Source organism: Rhinolophus sinicus, chromosome 14 (assembly GCF_057876585.1).
Source record: "Rhinolophus sinicus isolate RSI-liver-muscle chromosome 14, RSI-T2T, whole genome shotgun sequence".
Taxonomy (NCBI): Eukaryota; Metazoa; Chordata; class Mammalia; order Chiroptera; family Rhinolophidae; genus Rhinolophus; species Rhinolophus sinicus.
The window spans coordinates 123,598,532-123,624,300 of NC_142514.1; the positions used below are offsets into that span (position 1 = coordinate 123,598,532).

At 40.6% G+C, this 25,769-nt stretch overlaps 1 protein-coding gene across 1 annotated transcript; it reads right to left on the minus strand.

Moving 5' to 3' along the window:
* Positions 1 to 873: 873 nt before the first annotated feature.
* On the minus strand, positions 874 to 24,965 carry C14H11orf97 (chromosome 14 C11orf97 homolog). The gene is made up of 4 exons (XM_019737498.3): positions 24,616 to 24,965; positions 18,237 to 18,341; positions 4,140 to 4,265; positions 874 to 994 (listed from the first exon to the last, which is right to left on the minus strand). The coding sequence occupies exons 1-4, from the start codon at positions 24,830 to 24,832 to the stop codon at positions 990 to 992; spliced, it is 453 nt and encodes a 150-aa protein (XP_019593057.3). The 5' UTR covers positions 24,833 to 24,965; the 3' UTR covers positions 874 to 989.
* Between the last annotated feature and the right edge of the window lie 804 nt (positions 24,966 to 25,769).

Genomic DNA, 25,769 nt, shown 5'->3' on the forward strand with positions numbered 1-25,769 from the left:
TCCAAAAAACCCAAATGTCAATAAAAAATGGAGTAATAAATTCAAATATTTAGTACAAACATATATAGATTTTTGATGTAATTATTTCAAGTTATATTTTAATGAATGAAAAATTATATAATGTTATGTTAACAGAGATAACGAATACAGATATTATACAACGTGATTTCAAACATGTAAAGTAAAACATATGCATAGGAAAAAATAATAAAATGATATCAACATGCTATCAGTGGTTGTTTCTGGGAATTGAATTATAGATGACAGATGAGTTTTTTTCTTTATTTTCCAATTTTTTTACTGCACATATATTGCTTTTGACAACTGGTGTGGGGCGGAGATTGGGTTTTTTTCCTCCTTCTTTTAACCTCTTTTTAACCTACTAGTATTAGCAAAATTCCTTTTTTCTTCTTTTTTTTTTTAAGACCTCGCCATAAATTTCCTGGCAGCTTACTATTTAGTGGACAAATTCTAGAAAAATGATGAGCTCTATCAAGGCTAGCATGAAAACGGTTGCCTGTGAGTCAGAGACTTTTCATCTACGTCATTCATTTACTAACCTGTACCTATACCTGGATTTATCTGTTTTATTTTGTTTTTAATAGATGAACATGATACCCTAGTAGAAGGTTAAGGTTTACAAAGTTTACTTTGAAGTAAAGACTCAATAAACGTGCCTTTGTTTGATCATGTTTTACATATTTAATAAAATAATCTGAATTAGAAGCCCAATGTATTCCAAATGTGACAACTAAAAACAAGTTTAATATTTTCCTTCATTGTTTTCAGGTTCTTAGCAAATGTCACCAATAGTCTCTCATTACTTTGGATTCATTTATAGATAGGAAGTTACACCAATAATAGAAACTATAGATTCATATACATTTTTCAAACACATCTTAAACTGTGAAACAAGCTTGGGTTTCTTCTCTGTTTTTTAGACATCAGGAGAAGGAGGTTTCTTCTCAACAGAAAAAAATGTACTCTTCTTATCCTAGTGTAAAGAAATATGTGAACAAGTAAGTAAGTTTTTACTCTGGGGAAATGCTCTTTAATCCCAACCCCAATTTAATCTAAATTTGATTTAACGTTCCCAACAGTACTTCATTTGGGAGAGCAGAATGTAAAAGCCACACCCACATGACCTAAGTAACTGAGAAACCACTCTTCCGTCTTGTAGACTGTCATTACTCAGAGTGTAGTGTCTGGACAAGCAGCATTCGAATCCCCTGGGAGCTCATTAGAAATGCAGAATCTCAGACCCCACCCCAGACCTACTATATCAGAATCTGAATTTTAATAAGATACCCATGTAACTTGTAGGCACTGGGCTAGACAATTTAGGGTTGTTGTTGTTATATGCCACAGAGTAAGAAGGAAATTGATAAATATAAATGAATAAAACTTGTTGGTGTGATAGAAGTGAAACTTCTGTTCACAGTCTCTACCAGAAATGTGTTTTAGAACTACAATTAGGTGATCGTGGTCCTAAATTTAAATTTTAAATGATGTGTACTGAGTGTTGGAAAACTCACAGCTATAATGATCGTGTTGTTCATGGGAAAGAGGAGAGCAGTACAAGTGAATAAGAAAAAAGATGACAAGAAGGGTTGACTGAAACTTTTCTTGGTTCACACAGTCAACAGGTTCCCTTGCTTCTCGCTGTATTGTGTGTATTCTGTTTAATTTAGCCGTCATGTGCATTAGCAGCAAGAATATTCTGAATGTGTAGTATGCATTCAACATATACTTCCGGGTTCATCATTCACTGATCATTCTCGTGACAAAATGTAACTCTGCCAGGCCCCGTGCGAGGTTCTAGACACACAGTGGTGAGTGAAAGAGACATGGTTCCTGTGTTCATGGAGCTTCTGATAGCGTATGAATTACTACTGGTCAATTTTTGAAAATTGTTTGTGGATTTTGTTCATCTATGGTATTTCTGTGCCTTGCATCTACCTTTTCTCGTCGATAATGAGAAATGTCTAATTCTTAGTTATCAGTCTGAGTCATAAAGATTCATCAGTTGTGATTTGTATAGCAGAGAGTAGCAGTTTATATAGCAAAATGCAGCTGGCAACTTACAGAAATGAAGCTAAAATGTATAATAATAAAAGTTACATATTATAACGATCACTATAAGGGCTTGACATGGCTGGGAGGTAGAAGACTGGGGGCTGCTAGGAAGATAGTGTGGATGAGTAACAATGAGCAGAAGCCATGAGCAAGTGTCTCCTAAATTGTATGGATGAAAGTAATGCAATTATGGTCGAAATGAAATACATATTTTTATCGTATGTCCCCAGTTGATGAATTGGGTAATCTATTAGACTTCCATATCTTCAAATGAAGGTAATTTGTTCTTCAAACCAGTCTTACAATATGGCATTTAGAAAATTATTCACCTTTAAAATAAATTGCTTCATGAGTTTTCTTGGACTGATGGATTTACCCACTATAATTGGGACCTGACAAATTGGTTGGAAAGTTGAAATAAACAGCCCCCAATGGGCAAGTGGCCCAGACTTGGGTTAAATCAACCATTACTTCAGGACACTGAAATCTTTGTGGATTTTGAGTGTAGTTGCCTCCCAGTTTCCTAACCCTGCATTCCCCAGTCCTGGCACATGAGCCTGTTTAACCACCACCCACAACTGGTTCCACTCTTGTTGTCCAGTGACTGGATTCTCTGCCATGATGGCCTAGAGATTACGAGCATAGTCTCAGAAGTCAGATGGACACAAATTTGTAGTCTGACCTTACTACCTCCCAGACATAGGATCTTGGGTAATATAATGTCTCTATGCCTCAGTTTTCTCACCTGGAAAAAGGAGATTAAAATCTCATCCCAGGTGATCGTGTGGATTGCATAACTATATAAGACACTTACTGCCATGCCTGGCACATGGTAAATGGTAGCTACTACTACTTTATTATTGTTAAACCCAGGTCTCCATACTGGTTCCTTTCTGCTACATGAATCCCCTTTAGTAACAAGTGTTTTTGTTTGTTTGTTTATTTACTTTGTGTCTCAGTCTCTTAGTGGCTATGTTTTCACCCTACTGAATTCATATTCTCCAGGCTGTCTCCCTAGGGACCCTCTTCCTTTGTGACACCTTTGCTGAGCTCTCACTCCACTCGAGATTCAACAGACACCCAGCTCCTGGACCCTGTTTGTCTCATAGAGGCAGTAGTGCCTAGTGGTTAAAAGCCCCTGGAAACTGGCTGCCTGGGTTCAAATCTCAGCGCTTCCACTTACTAGCCGACTGACTCTGGGAAAATTATTCAACCTTTCTGTGCCTCCGTTCCCTCAACTATAAAATGAATTGCACCTGTTTCATGTGATTGTTGTAAAGATTAAATAGATTATTATATACGAAGAGTCTAGCATCTTAAGTGCTACATAGCATGTGCTATAGTAAGTCATACCTTAGGTAACCCCACACTTGGCACTTTCCCACCTCTCTCTTCTCACTCTGGGGTAACCTCCCAATCGTAGAGCTATTTTTAGGATCTGTACACCGCATGTTATGTCCCTAGACTATCTGGACACTGCCTGTGCTTCCATGTCAAGACCTGATTTCGCTACATCCTGCCATAAATGTTCCTGGCGGACCCTGGCTGCGACAATGAGGAATGAGGAATGTTTTCTTCTCAACTTTATGTCTGTGAGGAATAGTACACTGGGCCCAACCTGGTGTCCTCTTATATAGAATAGGGTGAAATTAAGGGAGCCAAGCAAAGCGCTTGCCTTATTCTTCCTTACTTCCCTCATCTCCCCTTCCCTAGTGCCACCGATAAACAAAGATACCCCATCTAGAAGAAAGGATGGTGCAAGATTCCTCCACACTGAAGCCAACTTGTGCTAGAAATTCTTACGTAGATAAAAAGCAAAGGAAAGAGTCCGGAGTATAATTCAGCGTATGAATTTCTATCGTGTCCCTAGGATAAATTGGTTAGCTAAACTGTTACTGTTACACAATGAGGCAATGTGGCTAAACTACAAGTAGCCTAGGAGAAGCAAATCAAAACAAGATTGAATTTTGACTGAGAACTTTGAATAAAGCATACACCACGGTGTGTAAACTGTCCAGCCTCCTCAGGGGCTTTGGGGGAAGTAAAGGGTATTGGGTTCTTACTTCTCAGCCCTCCATGCCTCGAATAGTACTTGGCTTGTGGCAATAAAGAGTTTCTGCTCGGCATTCCTGGTTTCAAGCCTCCCACCGGGAGGTTCCTTTTAATGCTCCAAATCCCTTCCAGGGCCACTGTTAATATTTTCAAAAGTAAGATGATAATTATTAGCTTATTCTAGTTTTAGCACAAAGTATTTTTTATTTACTTGGTGATTATTTTTTTTCAGTCATTTGGATGGAGGCTTATTTGGTTTAAATAATCAAACCACCCTAGGTATTTATTATTTGCTTTATCTTTTATTCTAGTCCGTTCATTCAGTTACTCCCTGTGCAATTAAACCTCTACGGTGCTTAATTATATAAATAAGCAGATGAAAAGCCAATATACAAATATAAATAACAAAACACAAAAAAGAGTAACAATAAATAACAGTTAACATATAGACTTCACCCAGTCTATCTTGTCTGATCTTGATTTAATTCCTAGAGCACAAATATTTTGAAAGATAATATAACCCAAAGTTACCACATTAATTTACCCAATAAATCCAACACTTTTTAAAAGCCACGAACTAGAGATGTTGTTTAATCTCCCCTTGCAAGAAACAATAAACTCACTGGAAAACACCATAGCAAAATATTTGAAATGTGATGTCTATTCATTTGACCAAGGCAAATTATAGTCTTAACATACCATTCACTAAGTATTGGTTTAGTAATGATTTCTACTGGGCTTTCCTCCGTATCCTATAGTGAATTATTAAGTTTTCAGTGTCAGTCAACAAGCATTTGGTGAAAATCTACTTTGTAGAAAACTGTGACCCAAGTCAAGTAAGGTAGTGAATTCAGGTTAGTGCTGTAAGTTGTTTTTCCCATTTCTGAAGCTGCAAAATTCAATGCCAAATTATTGTCCACAGATCCAGGTCGCCCTCTGGCATCCACACTGACATTTGATCCCTCCCTAAAGGATTCTGTACCATGTAATGATTAGGGGCACAGCCTTTAAGGTCAGAGGCGATCTGGGTTTTAGTCTCTGCTCCACCAGCTACCACTTGTATGATTTGGGGCAAGTTATTTAACCCACTATGCCTCAGTTTCCTCATCTTTGAAATGGGTATAATAATAGCTGCCTTGAAGGATTATTATAGGATTTGGATGAAATGGATAAAAAGTGCTTTGCACTCAGTAAGTAGTAGCTATTATTTTTACAGTGTCAATGGTTTTCCTCTCCAATCATAGACTCAGATTCCATTTTCTAGCGGCACAGTCACTGAGCTGACTCATTGAGCTGGATGTCATTGCTTGCCTCTCCTTTCCCCTCCTGAATGGAGGAGCTGAATCAGCTATCTATCAAGATTAGTTTCTCCCTCTTCTTCAAAGACCTTCAAGGAATACTCTACAATCTCCTTCTGTCAAGACTTACAATGTTTCAGCTGTTCCTTATATCTAACCTAAATCTTCCCCCACCATTCAGACTAGTTTCCTCTTCTTCTATCCCATCTAGAGATAGAAAAGGGCTGCTTCCCAAGCCTCGGGGTAACAGACTCTCAGATTTAGGAGTCCACACGCTTATTAAATACTGCCCGTACGTGACACCCTATAAGAGACCAAGGAAATGGATTTAGATTTGTTCTACATTGTGGGAAGCTCTGGTAAATGGAAAGCAATTTAAAATCAGAAGTCAGAGCTATGTAGTAAAACCCCATCAAATTAGATAAAAGAATTGTACTAGTCTAATGTAGCTGTGCTCCTTCAGATGTAATCACAGGCATAGCTGGAAGTTTACAACTTAATAGGGAAAATACCTGAAATGTAAATGCAGATATTCAGAAATTAATGAGAAAAAAACTCAAAGCAAAATATAGTGACGCATAGGTATTTACTATACTCAGGGATAGAGGCTGCTGGAAAAAATAGCACTACTTTGATCTGATATGATGTTTAGGTGAAGAAGTTAATGAAGGGTGATATATTCAACTGGAGAAAAAGAGATCTGGAAAGAAGCATGAATACCCTCTGAAGAAAATGCTTCTTTAAAGAGAAACCCAACTCCCTCATCTCTGGCCATGCACATTCCAAGGGGGAGAAAAGAAGACAAAGTGGGGAGCAGGACCAGAGAAACTTCAGTGTTGACACGCTTAACCTGAAAAGGTAAAGGGCAGCAGGCACAAGAGAAAAGCTAAGAGAAAAGAATTCAATCCTTTCCCGAAGATCAGAATCTTCTAGAGATTCTTCTTCTTTCTTCCCTTTTCATGCCCCCAACCCCTTCTACTCAGAGACCTTTTTAGGTGTGTTTGTATCCTGAATTTTAAAGTTACTAACCCATGCTTTTATGCTGGAAAGTTTAGCTACTGGGACCTGGCCGGGTTTTTGGGGGAAGGCAAGCTCACCCTTTAAAAATATTTTTGTTCCCTTCAGCTGTCTCTGGACTGTGAATAATGAACATTAAAGCTTGAAAAGCCAGTTTACAGCCATATAGTCTATGCCTCCTTTGTGCAAACATGGTCAGAGATTTGACCAAAGGAAGAAAAATTTAAGTAATGTTATGTTTGGTGACTTCTAAGCACTGTAATTATCTTGACATGCCTTTGGTGTCTAGTAAATTCCTTGCATGTTGTAGGTACACAAAACATTTTTGTTGAATAAATTAATGAATAACAAACATATCTATACTTGCTGAGCAACATCTTACATTTGCTGAGTTGGTACTACACATAATAAATAAACCAGAATCAAAATTAACTTTGTACATTAAGGCACATAGAGACACAAATTAAGGGATTTGGCAGGGCACTATTGAAGGTCATTGGTAAGTTTCATTAATCAACTTTTTCATAACTACTTAACCTCTGCAGATTTTAGCCAGAAAAATACGAAAGTCCTTGTAATTTAAAAACATTAAATTAGATCATTAATTTATTTCTGCAAAGTTCTCTACAGAAGTTCTTAGGAATATGGAAATAATTTGAAGATAACTGGTAAAAATGAATGCTATCATTCCATGATGTATATCTCACAAGCTAACCTCTTCTTGTTAAAAAGTTGTAAGAAGGGGAAAATCTTTAGGAACTCACTAAGAATATGTGAATGATGATGTTCACTAAATTCTTACTTGTCCAGAAAGTTCCATAAGTTGCCCCAAATTCCATTTTCATCTGACAGAAGATCTGATAAGAAAATTGCATTTCTTCTCTTCAGGATGATGAGACTCTTTCATGTAGATCCCGGGCCCTCTCCTTATCTGACAGGCATGTGTAATGCCTGGGAAACCTTTATTCTACCACAAGTTTGAACCTAAACTGAACCTGAAACCAGAGAAAATTGTGTCAACTTTTTTTCTTTTTTTACCGAAGAGAGTACTATTTGCCACCAATACAATTCCAAACCTTTTTCATCTCAAAAAACATAATCTCATGTTTTAAAGAGAGACAGTATAACCCAATGGCTAAGAGCAAGGACATCAGCTTCTAACAAGCCTGCATTCGAATATGAGATATTTCACTGTTGACAATGGGCAAGTCACTCACTGTACCTCCCTGAGACTCAGCTTCCAGATCTGCAAAATGGGAATAACAAGAGCACAGCATGGTTGCAGGAATTAATAGAGATACTTTGTAAAAAACTCTCATGTCAGAAGACACACTGTGAATGATAGCCATTATAATAATAATTATCATTACCATCATCACCATCATTAATATATACATATATATAAATATACACATACATACACTGGGGGTGCCAAAAAAATGTATACAAGTGGTTACTCTGGTCAACATTGCTCAAGCAGTAGTTCACTGTAACCAGAAGTGTCTGGACGCTGATGGTAACCACTTTGAGGACCTCTTGTAATTGCAGAAGTCAAATATAACTTGTATTCATCTTTTGTTATCAGTATATATGGAGTATTACAATTTTAATACAGTTTTCCCTTCTTAAAATGTATATATACATATATATATATATATAAAGTATATATATTAAGTATATATATATAATATGTATACATATTAAGTATACACACACACACACACACACACACACACATATATATATATATATATAGAGAGAGAGAGAGAGAGCCTTAGCCCACCCGACCCCTCACCCCAGCATCCAATGCTTCTTACTGAGCCCACATGTCTCTCCATCAAGAGCCTGGAAGAAATCAAAAGCACATAGAAGAGAGGTCTTAGAGGCCTGGCAGCCCAATTTTTCTGTGTCATTGATGCCATTCCCTACATCCACGTATGGGGTACACAGTAACAACTACCTAGACATCTTGGCCATTTCAGTGTCTTCATAGCTCTTATTAACTGTGGTCATAACATGACCACAAGAACAGATGCGATAGCTCATTCAGCTGAGGGCCCCAGAAGACTGAACAGCTCTTTTTCCTGAGTTCCCTGTTGCTACACAAACAACAATGCTCGAAAAGAAATGTGATGTTCACTCTGTTAGACCTCCATAAAACCTAACTTCTGGATCTTTTGATCTTTTACCAATTTCGTTCAACCAAAGGAAAAGGAAAACAGCACAGAAATCATTTAAGTCCACTGTTTCTGGACACTTCCATAATTGTCGTCATTAGCTTAGTCACAGTAAAACGTACTATAATTAAGTTGCTTAACTTCAAGATGAATCCCCCTTTCAATAGATGGTATAAGCTCTTCAGTAAGTTCACTCACATGTATTTTGCCGTATGGTCATGTTTTGGTGTTTTAGCAATGGTTGAGGAGAATTCCAGCATGGACACGTTTTCAAATCTCGTTTGCACCAATCATATTATTGTGAACGCACATGGAGTCGATTGTTGAAAAATTCAAACAAAACCAACAAATGCATACATAATTACATAAATACGCTTGGATACATGTATACACCTTCGGGTCTCTAGAATTTAGATAGACTTGGGTATATCGAAGAAATCATGCTTTTTCTGGTTTGCAACCAGAACACAGGTGTAGTAAAAAAACACTGCTATATCTAACCCAAAATGGGAAAGGAAAAGACACATATTAACATCGATGTCATTGGACACGTCGATTCCAGCAAGTCTACCACTACTGGTCATCTGATCTACAAATGTGGTGGGATCGACAAAAGAGCCATCAGAAAATTTGAGAAGGAGGCTGCTGAGATGGGAAAGGGCTCCTTCAAGGCTGCCTGGGTCTTGGGTAAACTGAAAGCTGAACGTGAGCGTGGGCTCACCACTGATATCTCCCTGTGGAAATTTGAGACCAGCAGTGTTACGTGACCATCATGGATGCCCCAGGACACAGAGACTTTATAAAAAACACAATTACAGGCACCTCAGGCTGACGGTGCTGTGCTGATTGTTGCTGCTGGTGCTGGTGAATGTGAAGCAGGTATTTCCCAGAATGGGCAGACCCGTGAGCATGCCTTTCTGGCATATACACTGGGTGTGAAACAACTAATTATGGGTATTAACAAAATGGATTCCACTGAGCCACCCTACAGCCAGAAGAGATCAAGGAAATTGTTAAGGAAGTCAGTACCTACATGAAGAAAACTAGCTACAACCCTAACACAGTAACATTTGTGCCAATATCTAGTTGGAATGGTGACAATATGCTGGAGCCAAGGGCTAACATGCCTTGGTTCAAGGGACGGAAAGTCACCCATGAAGATGGCAATGCCAGTGGAACCACACTGCTTGAAGCTCTGAATTATATCCTGCCACCAACTCATCCAATTGACAAGCCCTTGAGTCTGCCCTTCTAGGATGTCTACAAAATTGGTGGTGTTGGTCCCATCCTTGTGGGCCGAGTGGAGACTAGTGTTCTCAAACTCGGCATGGTGGTCACCTTGGCTCCTGTTGATGTTACAACTAAAATACACTCTGTTGAAATGCACCGTGAAGCTCTTCCTGGGGACAATGTGGGCTTCAATGTCAAGAATGTGTCTGTCAAAGATGTTCGTTGTGGCAGTGTGGCTGGTGACAGCAAAAATGACCCACCAATGAAAGCAGCTGGCTTCATGGCACAGGTGATTATCCTGAACCATCCAGGCCAAATCAGTGCCGGATATGCACCTGTGCTTGATTGTCACACAGCTCAGATTGCTTGCAAATTTGCTGAGCTGAAGAAGAAGATTGATCATTGTTCCGGGAAAAAGCTGGAAGATGGCCCGAAGTTTTTGAAATCTGGTGATGCTGCCATCACTGCTATGGTTCCTGGCAAGCCCATGTGTTTTGAGAGCTTCTCTGACTACCCTTCTCTGGGCCATTTCCCTGTTCGTGACATGAGACAGACAATTACTGTGGGTGTGGGGGCAGAGCCCCAGAAAGTAGTTTCCAGGCTCTCGGCCTCACATAGACAGGTGCTGGCTCAGGTAGTAAATGGCCATCAACTGTGATGGGATGGCCATCAGCTGTGGCTAGTTGGCCGTCAGCTGTAACCAGTGAGCCATTGGCCACTAATATAACTGCCATGGCTACACTAGCAGAGAGAGGGAGGAAGAAGGGGGCTAGCAAGAAGATGGCGGCTGGGCTGGCAAGTGTGGATGGCGGTTTGCGGACAGTGTGGATCCAGCCTCCATTGAGAGTATAGTGCCGCCAGCGAGAATATAGTGGTATGACTTCCCTACCTATGGCTCCGTGGGTGTTCCTTTTTGGCCTCACCATATCCTGTGTTCTTGTATGGGGAGCGGGAGCAGAGACCCCGCAGGCCTCCCTGCATGACAAATGGTGCAGCGAGCAGGGTCCCCCGCATGACAAATGGCGCAGCGAGCAGGGTATGGTGCCGGCCAAAGTTCTCCAAAGGACGGTGGAGCAGTTTGTGTGTATGAACATTCAGTCTCTAGAAGACCAGGAGGAGCAGCTGCCGGAGAGCTGGACCCCCGTGGAGGGGTGGGAGGACGTGGACGGTTCTCCCACCAGCATAGGAAAAGCCATGCAGCTGCTGGAGAGATGGAGCCCCGTGGAGAGGTGGAAAGATGTGGACAGTTCCCCAACCAGCACAGGCCGGAGAAAGCGAAGGTTATTGCAGCCCTGTGGGCCGGGGAAGTTCCTGCTCAGGCAGCCCGGATGCGGGACTTATAGTCCCAGGAGGTAACGCTTGCTGAGTCCTCCGTGGGAGATGAGGGTGAGGTCCAGGTCATCCCTCACCCCCAGGACAGCCCTGGTGAATGACTATGGACTATGGGGAATTGCCTTCTATCCCTAATTTAATGGACCGCTTGACTGTTTGGGAACTGTTGTTAGTGGAACTGGGGGATATTTGCTTTTGTCTCTTGACTGGCCGCCATTGAGAATATGTAAGCACCTTGATTGTGAGTCGCTGTTGTTCCAGCAGGGTACCCTGAGAGGCACAGAGACAGTGGCAGTGCCCTGAGAGCCCTGGCTGAGTCCAGGAAGTCTGGCTGAGCCCTGAAGATACCCTGGCTGGGCCCAGGAAGTCGGGCTGTTCCCAGAGAGAGTGGCAGTGCCCTGAGAGCCCTGGCTGAGTCCAGGAAGTGTGGCTGTGCCCACAGAGAGTGGCAGTGCCCTGAGAAATCCTAGCTGTGCCCGGGGAAACTAGTGGTACCCTAAGAAGTCCAGGAAGTCTGGCCGTGCCCAGAAGTACTGGTGGTGCCCTGAGAAACCCTGGCTGTGCCCGGGAAAACGAGTGGTACCCTAAGAAGTCCAGGAAGTCTGGCTGTGCCCAGAAGTACTGGTGGTGCCCTGAGAAACCCTGGCTGTGCCCAGAGAGCCTGGCTGTGTCCAGGATATTGCATTCACCCCCAGGCTCCTCGCACAGGGCCCCTCGCGGAAGACGCTTTTCACGTAGATTGTGAGGCGAGAGCCTGTAGGGGTGGAGTGTGGGGGCGGAGCCCCAGAGAGCAGTTTCCAGGCTCTCGGCCTCACATGGAGGAGTGCTGGCTCAGGTAGTAAATGGCCATCAACTGTGATGGGATGGCCATCAGCTGTGGCTAGTTGGCCGTCAGCTGTAACCAGTGAGCCATTGGCCACTAATATAACTGCTGTGGCTACGCTAGCAGAGGGAGGGAGGAAGAAGGGGGCTAACAAGAAGATGGCGGCTGGGCTGGCAAGTGTGGATGGCAGTTTGCGGACAGTGTGGATCCAGCCTCCATTGAGAGTATAGTGCCGCCAGAGAGAATATAGTGGTATGACTCCCCTACCTATGGCTCCGTGGGTGTTCCTTTTTGGCCTCACCATATCCTGCGTTCTTATGGGGGGAGCGGGACCAGAGACCCCGCAGGCCGCCCCGCATGACAGTGGGTGTCATTAAAGCAGTGTACAAGAAGGCAGCTGGAGCTGGCAAGGTCACCATGTCTGCCCAGAAAGCTCAGAAGGCTAAATGAATATTATCTCCAATAACTGCCACCCCAGTCTTAATCAGTGGTGGATGAAAGGTCTCAGAACTATTTATCTCAATTGGCCGTTTAAGTTTAACAGTAAAAGACTGGTTAATGATTACAATGCATCGTAACACCTTCAGAAGGAAAGGAGAATGTTTTGTGGGCCACTTGTATTTTTGGTGTGTGTGGCAGTGTTTAAGTTATTAGTTTTTAAAGTCAGTATTTTTTTAATGGAAACAACTTCACCAAAAATCTGTCACAGAATTTTGAGACCCATTAAAACAAAGTTTAATGAGAAACCTGTGTGATCTTTTGGTCACCACTGTAACTTCCTATATACTACTTAGATAAGAGACTAAAGAATATGTTTGGTGCTACATAGGCTGAAACTTTAGAATTTGATAATTTTAATTAACATTATTTTTCTGGGTGGGAACTTTGGTTTTTTTCATCTTTTCTTAAAGGAATAAATCATCTGTTAATATAGTAAAAATCTATGGGAGGGGTCTATTGGTGCAATACTTCAAAGGTTAGGACAGATAAGCAGAGTAACTATTGATGTGTCAGTTACTGCACAAAGGCCCAATTCTGTAATATTAAAATCCACATGCTACATATACAATTTTTTATCATAAATATTGAGTAAATTTGTTGGTGTGTCAAATTTTAGTTTTCCAGTTTTTGGAATGTGAATTCTCACATTTACAAATACTGAGGTAGTTCAAAGAACTTGAAATGAGGCTTAAATAGTATTAAGCACTGTCTTGCTACAGGTAATTGTATCCAGATTCTAGGAAAAGTAAATGATACTGGAAATTGAAAAAAAGGAAATAGTATATATCATTGATATAAAGTCACAAATTCAAGTATATAATATAATATAATATAAGTAAGTAAAGCCAGGGGTAAGGAATAATTGACTCTCTTAGTCTTTTTTTTTTTCCTTCCACTTTTCTTGGAGGCATGGACGCCAAAGAAGTATTTTTTTTATGCTTCTACCATGAGGCGAGAAAGTCTGCAGTGAATGTGTGATCATAAATAGCTTGTGCTATGCCCAGCTTGATTGGGGAACCTGATGAGCAATGGTTAACAGTAGACTAGGCAGGCCAGCAGGGACAGCGTAACCCAACTCCAGTCACTGCCAGGTGTGAATGTCAACTCTGTTGTCACATCTTCCTTTATCGTCCCTCCTTTCTCTTCACCCAAAATAATCTAGAAATCTAGGTTTATATGTAAAAGGTCCTGATTTTTGAAATGTTGACAAATGGTTCGTGTATAAGGTCAGACAATTATGTTTGCGAACTCATCCTAGAAAAAGTGCTACATGCCTCACTGCTGAATATCACTATGGTCACCTTCAAATTACTCCCCTTGGGAAGTTATGCACAGACGCCAGCGCCTAGTCCACCTTTCAAAGCAATTTTGGAACTCTTTCTGGAATGGCCATCAGAGCTGTCATCGTATTACCCTTGATGTCCTGAATGTCATCAAAATGTCTTCCTTTCAATATTTCCTTTATCTTCAGGTAAAGAAAGAAGTCATTGGGGGCCAGATCAGGTGAGTAGGGAGGGTGTTCCAATACAGTGATTTGTTTACTGGCTAAAACCTCCCTCACAGACAGTGCCCTGTGAGCTGGTGCGTTGTCGTGATGCAAGAGCCATGAATTGTTGGCGAAAAGTTCAGGTCGTCTAACTCTTTCATGCTGCCCTTCAGCACTTCCCAATAGTGAACTTGGTTAACTGTTTGTCCAGTTGGTACAAATTCATAATGAATAATCCCTCTGATATAAAAAAAAAAGTTAGCACATTGTTGCAAGAAGTTTGCAAACTTAATTGTCAGATCTCATATTTATAATAAAAAATACAGTGCAGAAATACAAATCAACATGTCTACATGCTTGCAAGATGAATCTATCCTAGGAGTCAACAGCTTGGGATCCTAAGCCAAACTAAGATACCGCTGAGAGCCTAATGAGAGGTGCAATGTGGGGATCCGGAGTGGGTGTGGAGGATGGCTCCCTGGTTGTAGATTTGGACATCAAGCCACGTCATTCATTGCGATGGGTAACATGTGGGAAGGAGCAAATGGGGGAGATGTATGAGTTTCACTTTGGACATGTTGATCCTAAGTACTTACGGGACATCTAGGAAGAGAAATTTCACATGGAGGCGCAGGTTTCAGGGGCATTGCAGTGGTGTCGTGGTGAAAACTATGGGGATGGCTGAGATGATCTAGAAAGAGCTAATGGAGCAAGATTAGAAGACTGTGGGTAACACTCCGGGGAACATCAATATTTGGAGGTGGGGGTTAATTTTAAATGTTCTTAAAGAAGGATGAGAAGGAATATCCGGAGAAGTAAGAAAAGAATGAGGACATTTTATTTTAGTATCAAGGAACTTGAGGAAGGAACAAGGTTTAAGCAGAGAGCTATCAACTACATCAAGTGTACAGCAATCTCTAGCCAGCCAAGGTGCAGCAGTATCCACTGGAGTTAGCCATAGCGTGTCACCAGAGACACTATAGTGAGTAGAAAGTCAATGGCCTTTGCGGTCAGACCTGAATTTGGAATCCAGTTTTGCCACTTACTTAAATGACCTTGGATAGTAAAAACCTCTCAAAAATCTCAGTTTGCTCATCCGTAAAATGGAGATCATTATACCTGTATCACATGGTTTTTGTGAGGATTTGTGGTAAGCAAAATAAAGCCCTTGTCATCAGGTAACTTACGTTCTAGGGGGAGAGATAGTAAAAAACAAAGTATACAGACAAATATATAATTTCAGGGAATAATAGAAAACAGCAGAAAGTAATGTAAAGGATTAGAGAGTAACTTGTGAGGGTAGTAGTTTCTATTTTAACCTCGAAGTGAGTTTACCTCTGAGAAGGTGAAAATTTGAATTGAAATTTGAATCAAGAGGGGGAAGACATTTGATGGCCCAGGTGAAGTGTAAAGGTTCTGAGGTGGGAGTGGGTTTGGCATGTTCCAGAATATCAAGAAAGCCTGTGTGGCTAAAGTGGAGTGACAAAGCACAGATGAGTTCAGAGAAGTGAGCTCACCACACGAGGAGATTAAAATGTAAACTAAGATTAAGAAGGAAGCCATTGGAGAGTGTTGATACTGGAGGTGATGTGCAATGATTTATGCCTGTGAGAGAGCTTTCTGTTTCCTGTATAGAGAATTGACTGTAAGGGAGAACAGTAGAAGCTGTTAGAAGATGTTACTGCTGAATCTGCAAGAGGTGATGGAGGCTCGGGCAAGGTCGCACCTGGGGAGATTTAGGATATATTTCAAATGTAGATTCATCAGGATTCCCTGATGGACTGGATATGGCTTTTGAGGATTTCATTTCTAGGTGTTTGATTTTGTCAACCAAGTGAATGGTGGTACCCAGTTTTGAGATGGGGCAGACCTGTTGAAGAGTGGGATTTTAAAAGCTGGGGTATGGAATAGGAGTTCTGTTCTGGACATAAAAGAGGCTTATTAGACATCCGAGTGGAGAGTTAAGTAGGCTTTTGGGACTTCGGAGGAAAAGCAGAAGCTAGAGATATCAGTTTTGGAGTCATTAGCACAATCGGCGTGATCACCTAGGGAGTGAATATAGGTAGAGAAAGGGGCCTGTGAATGACTTCTCCAAAGTTTAGAGCCTGGGAGGAAGGACAGTCAGCAAAGATGAGAAAGAGTGGCACGAGCCAGACCTGGAGAGTAGAGCATAGTGACCTGGAGACTAAGTTGAGAGAGTGTTTTTAAAAAGAAGAGCAGCATCTGAAACAACTGTCAGATGCTACAGAGAAGTTGAGTTTGATGAGTTTGTGAATCGTATTTGACCTTCAAGAGGAAAGTCATCTGCAAACGGAAAGAACAGCTTCCCTGGACTCACGGAAGCAAACACCTAGTTGGAATGGGGAAAGGAGCAAATGATAAGTAAAGAAGTGGTGACAATGGGTCAAGTGTACTAACTCTTAACACCTATGGGAGCCATACAAGTCCCTAAAGGTTTTGTGCAGAATTCTGGGTGTATGTGACAAGCTGTGTTTTTCAGGAAGAGAAGCCATAGCTTTCATCACGTATTTAAAGGAGTGTGTCTCTGAAACCCTGCATTAGAAGGTCCAGTGACTGGCCCAGAACTGCCAACACTCAGACTAAGTGGGAAGAGTATGGCACCCTCTCTAGGTGCTAGTTTCTTGTTGTGAACAAGGACATGTGGCTTCCAGCCATTTAAAAAAAGAAGAAGAAAAACAGCAGTTTCTGTTTTCCATAAATAGAACCTCTGTAAAATTTAACCATACAGAATCGATTCTCAGCTTTGAAAATAGCACCTCTGTGCGACCTCTAGTGGATGTTACAAAAAACGCAACCAAAGCCTTATCCATTTTGTACGAAGGTATTCGAAAAGATTGCTTAGAAAAATGAATTTTTATAAACCGAATGATATTTCCTAATCACTTAGAATGTCTTATAATCAAATGTATCCAATAAGAATAATACAACATCCAACTATATAGAATAATACAATATCCAACTAAATAAGTATATAACTTATAAATTTATAAGTGTATAAATGAAAGTAAACCCAAAATATAATAGTAAATACTTAAAAAAGTAGTATATGTTTAAAAAAAAATTTTAAACACCAGGGAAATGGTACATGTAAGCTGGGTTTCAGAGAAATAATTATTAGGTTATTCTGAATTCATTCACGGCATTCAAACTAGAGTTTAAACTTTCCTTCAAGTTACCATAGGAACAAAATTGGCCACTTTGCTGGCCTCTCCTTTTGTAAGAGTGGGTGATACGGAAGGCCTGAAAGGAGTTTCTATGGCTGATTTTGAAACATAAAGAGAGAAAATATGTCATGGAGTCTGAAATGATGCACTTCTGGGACTGCAGCCTCCGCTCTTAGGAATCGTTAGAGAATTTGGGCCTTACCTGCCAGGCGTTCAACAATCCTCCTCAGAAAATGTCAAGTTCTCTGAGTATAGGAGTCATGTCTTACAATTCTTTTATTTCATCTAGCAATACTGGTACCCATGAAGGTTGCAGTAAAAACCTGATGATTTAAAGAACATGAAGTATGCACCCAGTGATCACTGTGAGAGTGATGGGCTCAGGCATCAAAATTAACACCAGCGAGGATTCTGGAATTTCTAGAGCATATCTTCTTTCAGTGAACCATCAGTGAGAGCTATCAATACCCAGACTGTATAATTCAGACACCATGTGTATGTGCAATAAAATCCTTGGATGAGTTGACCTATTTAAATGACAGATTCTTCTGGGTCAGTGATTTGCAAAATGGTGTCCCTGGACCAGCAGCATCAACATCACTTGGTAGAAATGCAAGTTCTTCATCCCCACCCCAGACCTCCTGAGCCAGTTACTCTAGGGACGGGGCCCAGCAATCTGCTTTTAACAGCATCCCAGATAATTCTGAGAACGTCTAAACTTTGGGAACCATGTAGTTATTGGTCATACCTATACTGATAAACATCGAAGATGTTATTGTGCTTTTCAGGCACTTGAGAAAAAATTCTGCTTGTCACTAAGTAAAAATAACTCCACCAAAAATGTGGGTTAGCAATGTCGATACTGATACCTAGCTCATTTTTCCTAAATGTAACAGTTTAATTGGGCATAGGCAAAATAATTATAAAATTAGCTCAAGAATCAAAGACCCATTTTTCTTTTGATAGTCATGGTTTTGTAATAAATCATCACTCTGCTCTCAAACAGCAATTTCATATCCATTTCACAAATACAGTTAGTTCATTTGTCACTGAGATTACCTGCAGGTGAGTTTTTAATGTGGCATTCATCTCTCTTAATATAAAGTTCTTCTTCCAGTACTTCCTTAATCCTCTTATGTGGTTCACAATATAAAAATTTCTTCCCTATAAAGACATTAATAAAATTGGTTACTTACCGTAAAATTTTCCCAACCTTCTAGCCATTGCACCTAAATGAATAATCATTTTTTAAAAAGACATATCCATGTATACAAATGTAGATGATTTACCCTGCGGACTCTTATTTTTGGGAAGATCTCTTTCATTGTAGCTTCTGGTTCTTTTGGGACTTCGCACTTCTATATAATTCCTGTACTTTGCGAGTAAGTTTAAGATACCTCTTTTAGGTAGTATGACGAAACATATGGAGTTTTCTTCATTAGCTTCAAGAAAACTTTCATTTATTCAATAAATTCTTACTAAAGACCCTGTCTGTGCCAGGCATTTGGCTAGGGGCGAGGGCACAGCAATGAATAATTCAGATGTGTGTATGGAGTCTGCAAGACAGATATATAACAGAACAGCCTCCACATTATTTAGCCATCAGTTTTAGAGATTGAACCTGAATGGTAGTGAACCACTTATGGGGATATGACTTTGTCCTGATCTCTAAACCTGGCCTTACAGGACATCCCTGCTATAGTGGAGGACTGTATTATTTGTTCTAAGTAGCTTAGCTATGTTTCTGTCTTTCTTTCTTTCTTTTTTTTTTAACAAGAAAAGGTAAAGTCACCATTGTTTATTCTTAGATAATCAGTGCATAACCATTTTATGGAATAGATGTATCCCTCAGGAAAAAAAAAATGCCCATATAATGAGTTTCTTGAACACAAATCTCAACTTCAAGTGGTCATCATTATAAAGCCAGCAAATGTGTTCTTCTTTATACACACAAAAATGCAACTCAATGAGTAAGTTTAATTGTTAGAAAAAGGAATCAATTAAAATAATGGCCTATCCTGGGCGGCTGGTTAGCTCAGTTAGCACGGTGCTCTTAACAACAAGGTTGCCGGTTCGATCCCCACATGAGCAGATGTGAGCTGCGCCCTCCACAATTAGATTGAAACAACTACTTGACTTGGAGCTGATGGGTCCTGGAAAAACACACTTAAAGTAAATAAAAGTTTTTAAAAAACCAAAAACTTAACTTTAAAAAAATAATAATAATGGCCTATTCTTTATATAACAGGCATTGTAAAACATGAGGAGTCCCTGCCTCTTGGGAGTTATAGCCCCAAATCATGAGCTTACCTTTCCCAACTTGTACCTCCTCCATCAGGGGCCCAACTGCACTCAATTCCTGAACCCAAACAAAGTAATTATTTCTCTTGTTAGACAGGAGTCAAATAAGGAGTTTCTACCCCTGAGCTATGGCTGCCTCTCCTCTTCTCTCCCTCCCTATCTTCTACCCTCCTCTCTAAATCCAGGTTTTACAATGTCTAATAGAACTGATCTTCACCATCATATTTTTCTCAATGATTCCACCAGTCAATAAAAGGCAATAATCAAAAAAATATTACATTTTAGATAAAGTTTGTTTTCAATTTGGAAATCCAAATTCTATATAGTCAGTTCACCTTAAAATTACGCACTTCAATGATACATGAAAATGGAAATACATTGCAATCAACACATGAATACTAATTCTTCTGCCCACTACCTTGTTCATAAACAGCTGTGTCCTCACATAATAGTAGGACCAAGGGAGCTCTCTGGGGGACTCTTTTCTTTTTCCTATTTATTTTTTTTATTTATTTTTCAATTACAGTTGACATACAATATCATATTAGTTTCAGGTGTACAACATAGTGATTATACATTTACATAACTCATGGAGTGATTACCATAATGAGTCTAATAAGCATCTAACACCATACGTTATTACAATATTATTGACTATATTCCCTAGGCTGTACTTTACACCCCATGACTATTTTGTAACTACCAATTCGCACTTCTTAATCCCTTCCCCGTTTTTATCCACCCCCTACCCCTCTCCCATCTGGCAACCATTAAAATGTTATTTTGTTTCTGTTTTGTTTGTTCATTTATTTTGTTCTTTAGATTCCACATCAAAGTGAAATCATATGGCATTTGTCTTTCTCTGACTTACTCCACTCAGCGCAATACCTTTAGGTCCATCCACGTTGTTGCAGATGGCAAGACTTCATTCTTTTTATGGCTGAGTAATACTCCATTGTATATATGTACCACCTCTTCTTTATCTATTCATCCATTGATGGACACCCAGGTTGCCTCCACATCTTGGCCTTTGTATACAATGCTGCAATGAACATAGGGATGCACGTGTCCCTTTTGAAGTACCGTTTTGGGTTTCCTTGGATAAATCCCCAGAAGTGGGGTTACTGGGTCCTTCTCAGTCTCTTGTTATAGCCTTTGTTTTAAAGTCTATTTTTCTGGTATAAGTATAGCTACCCCAGTTTTTCTGTTGTTGTTTCCATTTTCTGAAATTTCTTTTTCCATCCTTTTACTTAGCTATGTTTCTTCTGCTCTGTGCTATCTGACCCAACCTATCTCTCCAGTCTCTCCTGGCAGCCTTTCTCTTTTGCTTTCTGAGCTCCAACATGGCTCTTCTGCCCATTCCCATATCAAAGCTTTCGTACATTCTCTTTTTTTTTTTTTTTTGCCTGGGTAACTTCTAATCAAATTTCAGGTGTAGCCTTAAATTTCAATTCTTTAGGAAAACTTTCCTTGACTCCACAATCTTGAAATGCCTCTGGTTACTTTTCATCATACTCTCTTCTTTTCTCTTATTTCATTTCATTGATTGCAATCTGTACATGGTTTTGTTTACTTTATATACAATCACTTATGTAACCATTCGTTTAATATGCATCCTCCTTACCAGACCATAAATGCTCTAAGGGCAGGGATATTGTCTATTCAGTTCATCAGTGTCCTAGAACAGAGTTTGGCATAATCGTAGATGCTCAGCAAATGCATGCTCAAACAGAACTAAGCATTGTCAAGTTAGAGCTCAAAGACTATGCGCATGTCTACCCATTCAGCCTTGTGAACGTGAGAGAACCAGTAGTTCTAGTCTCAGTACTCAAAAGCTCAGTTCAAAGAACCATAGAAAACCTAAAGAACCAAATATTTCAGCTACTGAAGATTTGACTTTAAACTCACCAAGATATGGCAGACTAACCAATAAAGAACACAAATAAATAAATTTGGCTTGTGTACAGACTGGCCCAAATGGGGCAAGAGACCTGCTGCTTCTGGCCATGGCCCTGGGTCATTCCTGGTCACGAAGACCCAAGCATACCCTTAGGGACAAGGGAGAATTAGATACTTTCTGGGTCTCGTTCTTATTTCCCAAAAGTTAGGAGTCATATAAATGAGAGAGGGGATCAGCATTACTCCAGCTTAACTTTGGTTTAAACTTTTTTCACTAAATCGTGATCTTCAGGCAGAAATGGGTCTAAGAAGGAAGGAAATCTGTAACAGGTCAGTAGAGAGGAAGAGATCACTTGCTTTAAGTTCAAGTCTGACAGATTTCAGCCTTATTGCTATGAGAATTTACAGAGTAAATCACTAAAGGTTTTGAGGAACTGTGAACAATGGAAGAGTAGAAAAGAGCTGCTATAGGCAAATATTCCCTGCTCCAAAAAAGAAATGGAAGGAAAGAAGGGAGGGAGGGAGAAAGCAAGAGAGAGAGAGAGAGAGAGAGAGAGAGAGAGAGAGAGAGAGAGAGAGAGAGAACATTTTATAAACTAACATAGCAGCTTAATGTTGCTCTTCACCAACGTTTTGAATGGATTGGTCAACAGATTGATTGTGAGTACAGACAAGGAGGAGCTGTGATCACTAAATGTTAAGGACTGCTAAAAACAATATTATTCCAGACTAAACTGCTTTCTTTTGTTAAAAGCTGATAATTGCTACAATTTATTGAATGCTACCACGCCCTAGACATCTTACATATATTATCTCTCTCACGATCACCCTATGGGTAAGTATAATTATTCTCATTTTCATAGGTTTAAAAGTAACTCCCAAAAGTCACAAAACTCAAAAATTAAAAGCCTTGCCTACCTGACTCTGCCACACCCAAAGTTATTAGCTAGAGAGAGGTAGCCGGAATGTACCTGCATTTCAGCAAGGTATTTGAAAAAGTGTATTTGTAGGAGGCAGGATGCCCATGCCAGAGATGCTGATTGACACGTCAGGGGCTTCTAGAGACTCTACTTGGAACTGTTGGGATCATCATCTAATTTTCTAATTTGGATATAGGAACTGCCAACAAACTCCTCAAATGTAAGCATGATACAAACGTGGGGAATGGCAAACTCAGGACTACTTCTACAGAGAAGGGCTACTTCTACACCCAGAATGAAGTGCTATAATCCTTAGGATAGTATTGATGGGAATAATATAATGACTTGTATTTAGGATCAAACAAATGCACAAGTATATGATAGAAAAAACCTGGTTTAAATATTTTCCATTGAAGAAAGGGGGAAAAGAGAAACTATGGATGTCATAGACTGCATTTGTTATATGTGTTAATAATATAAAGCGTCTGCCAAAACATCTAATGTAATTTGTGATCCATTTAATAGAAGTGTGATGTTCAGATCAAAGGAGGTTATAGTCCCACCACACTATTCTGATCTGATTATACCTAGAATTCTGGATTCAGTGATGTAATAAACAGAAGAACATTGGAAGAGGTCAGCCAGCTTGGTGAGAGTGCTATGAATTATTTTAAAGGTGATGCTGAAATCTATGAAAGATTTGGTGGGTGCTCTAAATGCCACCTTTATATAGTTCAAGGTTGAAATTATATAATTTCGGTGGGAAAGAACCACACTTTATCTGTATGTATTTGAGAACAGCTCTGTGATGAGGGAGTAGAAGCTGTAGAGAGACTGAAGACATTTCCAAAAAAAGAAAGACTGAAGAATTTTCCAAAAAACATTTTAAAATTGAATGGGTACTTTGGGTGTGAACAGCCTGTCTCTACTTAGGCTGAGGCCCTAGACAGAGGTTTTCAGGGAGGCTGAGGCAGGAATTCTTTGTATGCCCTGACCCTGACTTTGTGAACTCCAGGATGTTTGGTCCCCTGCCTTAATTCATGACTCGTTTCTCTGCAAGCACTCAGGACTCAGGACTTGTTGAGTTGAGGAGTGAATGATTAATTCCACCTTTTACTCCTACAGCCACATTAATAAAGAACCTTTAAATTCTAGCATCTTAATGGTAAAAGTCCCAGATAGAACTTTAAGTTGGAGTAAGGAATTAGCGACTTATACTGAATACTTAAATATAATGAATTTAGTTGCTCTAAGTAAGGCCTCTCCATGCTCTTGATAATAATAAAAGGAATGAGGTATCATAAGCAGTCATCTTAGGGCTGATGCTGAGGAAAGAGGCCCTTCCACTGGAAGGTAGCAGTTCTGCGTGGCTCCTTGATAAGGTCTCAAGGGAGAAGGGTGTGTGGTCCCCTGAGGCACCAGAGCTTAGCTGCTTCTGTCCAACTCTCCCCTCTGGGGACGGCTGAGGCAGCTTCCAGAACACAGACCGCTCTCTAGAGAGGCAATCAAGGAGATGCTGCTGAAAGACTGGAAACCGCTCCTGCTCCTCGTTTGCCTATTATTTTCATGATCATCATTCCTTAGCACCTACAATATGGAAGAGCGCTGCGACCAGAACTGCCATTACTTATTTGAATATTGTTTGTGTGTTTGGCAGGGCGGGGAAGAAACAGCAGTGTTAAAATGTGGCCCATAGTTGTGAGATTCTAAATGGATCAGGTAATAATTTATGGACTGAGAGTCCAAGAGATGGGAGTTTAAGTGTTTTCAGTATTTCTCCAGCACTGACTGAGTGACAGCGGGCAAATCACTTTTTTTTTTTCCAGTCTAGACTTCAGTTTCCTGGTCTGTAAAATGAAGGAATTGGCAAAAATGACCCACATGGTTCCATGTGTATAAAATGTACATATATTATAAATTTCATATTTTATTATATGTAAGTTTTAAATTTACATTGTATGTAACATTTTTATCATTTATATTTTTATACATTTTTATATAGACATATGTATAATTTTTTTTTCAATACCTTTCAGGCCAATGCCACTTGTAATTAAGTCAGAGGCTACCCCGGCTCAGATAGCCTTTCGCAAAGGAGAGCTTGGGGAGATGGACAGGGTGTTACTGCCGCAGTGCCTTCCCTGCTGCCAAAACAGCAGCTCCACCCTCTGCCTCCGAAACCTTCACGGCTTCAGCCAGTTTCACTCTGGTTTCCCCCGGTTTCCCTCTCACCAGGTTCTCCCCCCGTTGCGTTCTCACCCGGGTTCTCCACACCGCGCATCCCTACGCGCAGGATCCGCGGCTGGAGGGGAACTCACACTGTTTGCCGGACTCCTGTAGGCCATCGACGCCGTGCTCCCCGCGTGCCCAGCACCCCGGCCCGGCCAGCTGCTCCCCGTCGCGGCCCTTCTCCGGCGCCGTCACCGTCGTCACCACCATCGCCTCCTCCCCACTCATAACGCCGGGGTCTTCGCGGTTGTTCCTCGCGGTTCCACTGCTGGCGTCCGGGAAACGCCAGGCGTCTCCGGTTGCCATGGTGACTGCGGATCCTCCCCGCCCTCAGACGCTCTCCACCGGCTTCTCCGTGGGCCTCCTTGGCGCCCAAGAAGGCCCGGAAGTTGGGGAGCTGCGATTAGTTACTGACCAAAGCAAAGGACTTGTCTTTAATCTTTCTTTCGTTCCTCACGCAACTTTCGCAAGAGAGGTTTTACTGTTCCCCGGTATGGAAACTGAGATTCAGAAAAACTAAGGAAATCATCTCAAGCTATTCAGTTAGGAAGTGGCAGAGCCGGAATCCCAATTCAGAAAAGTCCGGCACCAAAGCCCAAAGAATAGATCACCACCTGAAACAGGTAGGGGCGGGAGCAGGTACTGAATAGGTGAGTTCCAGGTAAGATCGCGGGTTTCAGTCACTCAGTGTCATGCTTGTTGTTTCCTGCTCCCTGCCTTTCACACAACGTGATCAAATAAATGAATGCTGAGGATTCCCAACTTTGGGATTGTAGGTTTTTATTATTGTTGTTATTATTATTATTATTATTATTAATTATTAAACAATTATTGTAGTTTCCAAGCACTCAGGAGGATATCAAGGGTAATATGACGACAGCTCTGATGGCCATTCCAGAGAAAGAGTTCCAAAATTTGCTTTGAACGGTGGACTAGGCACTGGCGTCAGTGCATAGCTTCCCAAGGGGAGTACTTCGAAGGTGACCGTAGTGATACTCAGCAAGGAGGTGTGTAGCACTTTTTCTAGGATGACTTCGCGAACTTAATTGTCAGACCTCGTATACCTAGAAATGAAATTGCTGAACGGTAATTCTATATTTTTAACTTTTTGAAGAACCTTCAAAACTTTTCAAGTGGCTGTACTAATTTACATTCCCACCAGCAACTCACAAGGCTTTCAATTTCTCTACATCCTTGCCAACATTTGTTCTTTTCTCTTTTTCTTTCCTCCCTTCCTTCCTTC

Excerpts from the sequence above, each read along its gene's own strand:
- C14H11orf97 (XM_019737498.3), bottom strand. The coding sequence starts at position 24,832 with ATGGCAACCGGAGACGCCTGGCGTTTCCCGGACGCCAGCAGTGGAACC. Across the intron at positions 18,342-24,615 it reads ACAGGAGTCCGGCAAACAGT|GGAAGAAATTTTTATATTGT; the intron begins GTGAGTTCCCCT and ends ATGTCTTTATAG. Across the intron at positions 4,266-18,236 it reads CATTAAAAACTCACCTGCAG|TGGCCCTGGAAGGGATTTGG; the intron begins GTAATCTCAGTG and ends AAATATTAACAG.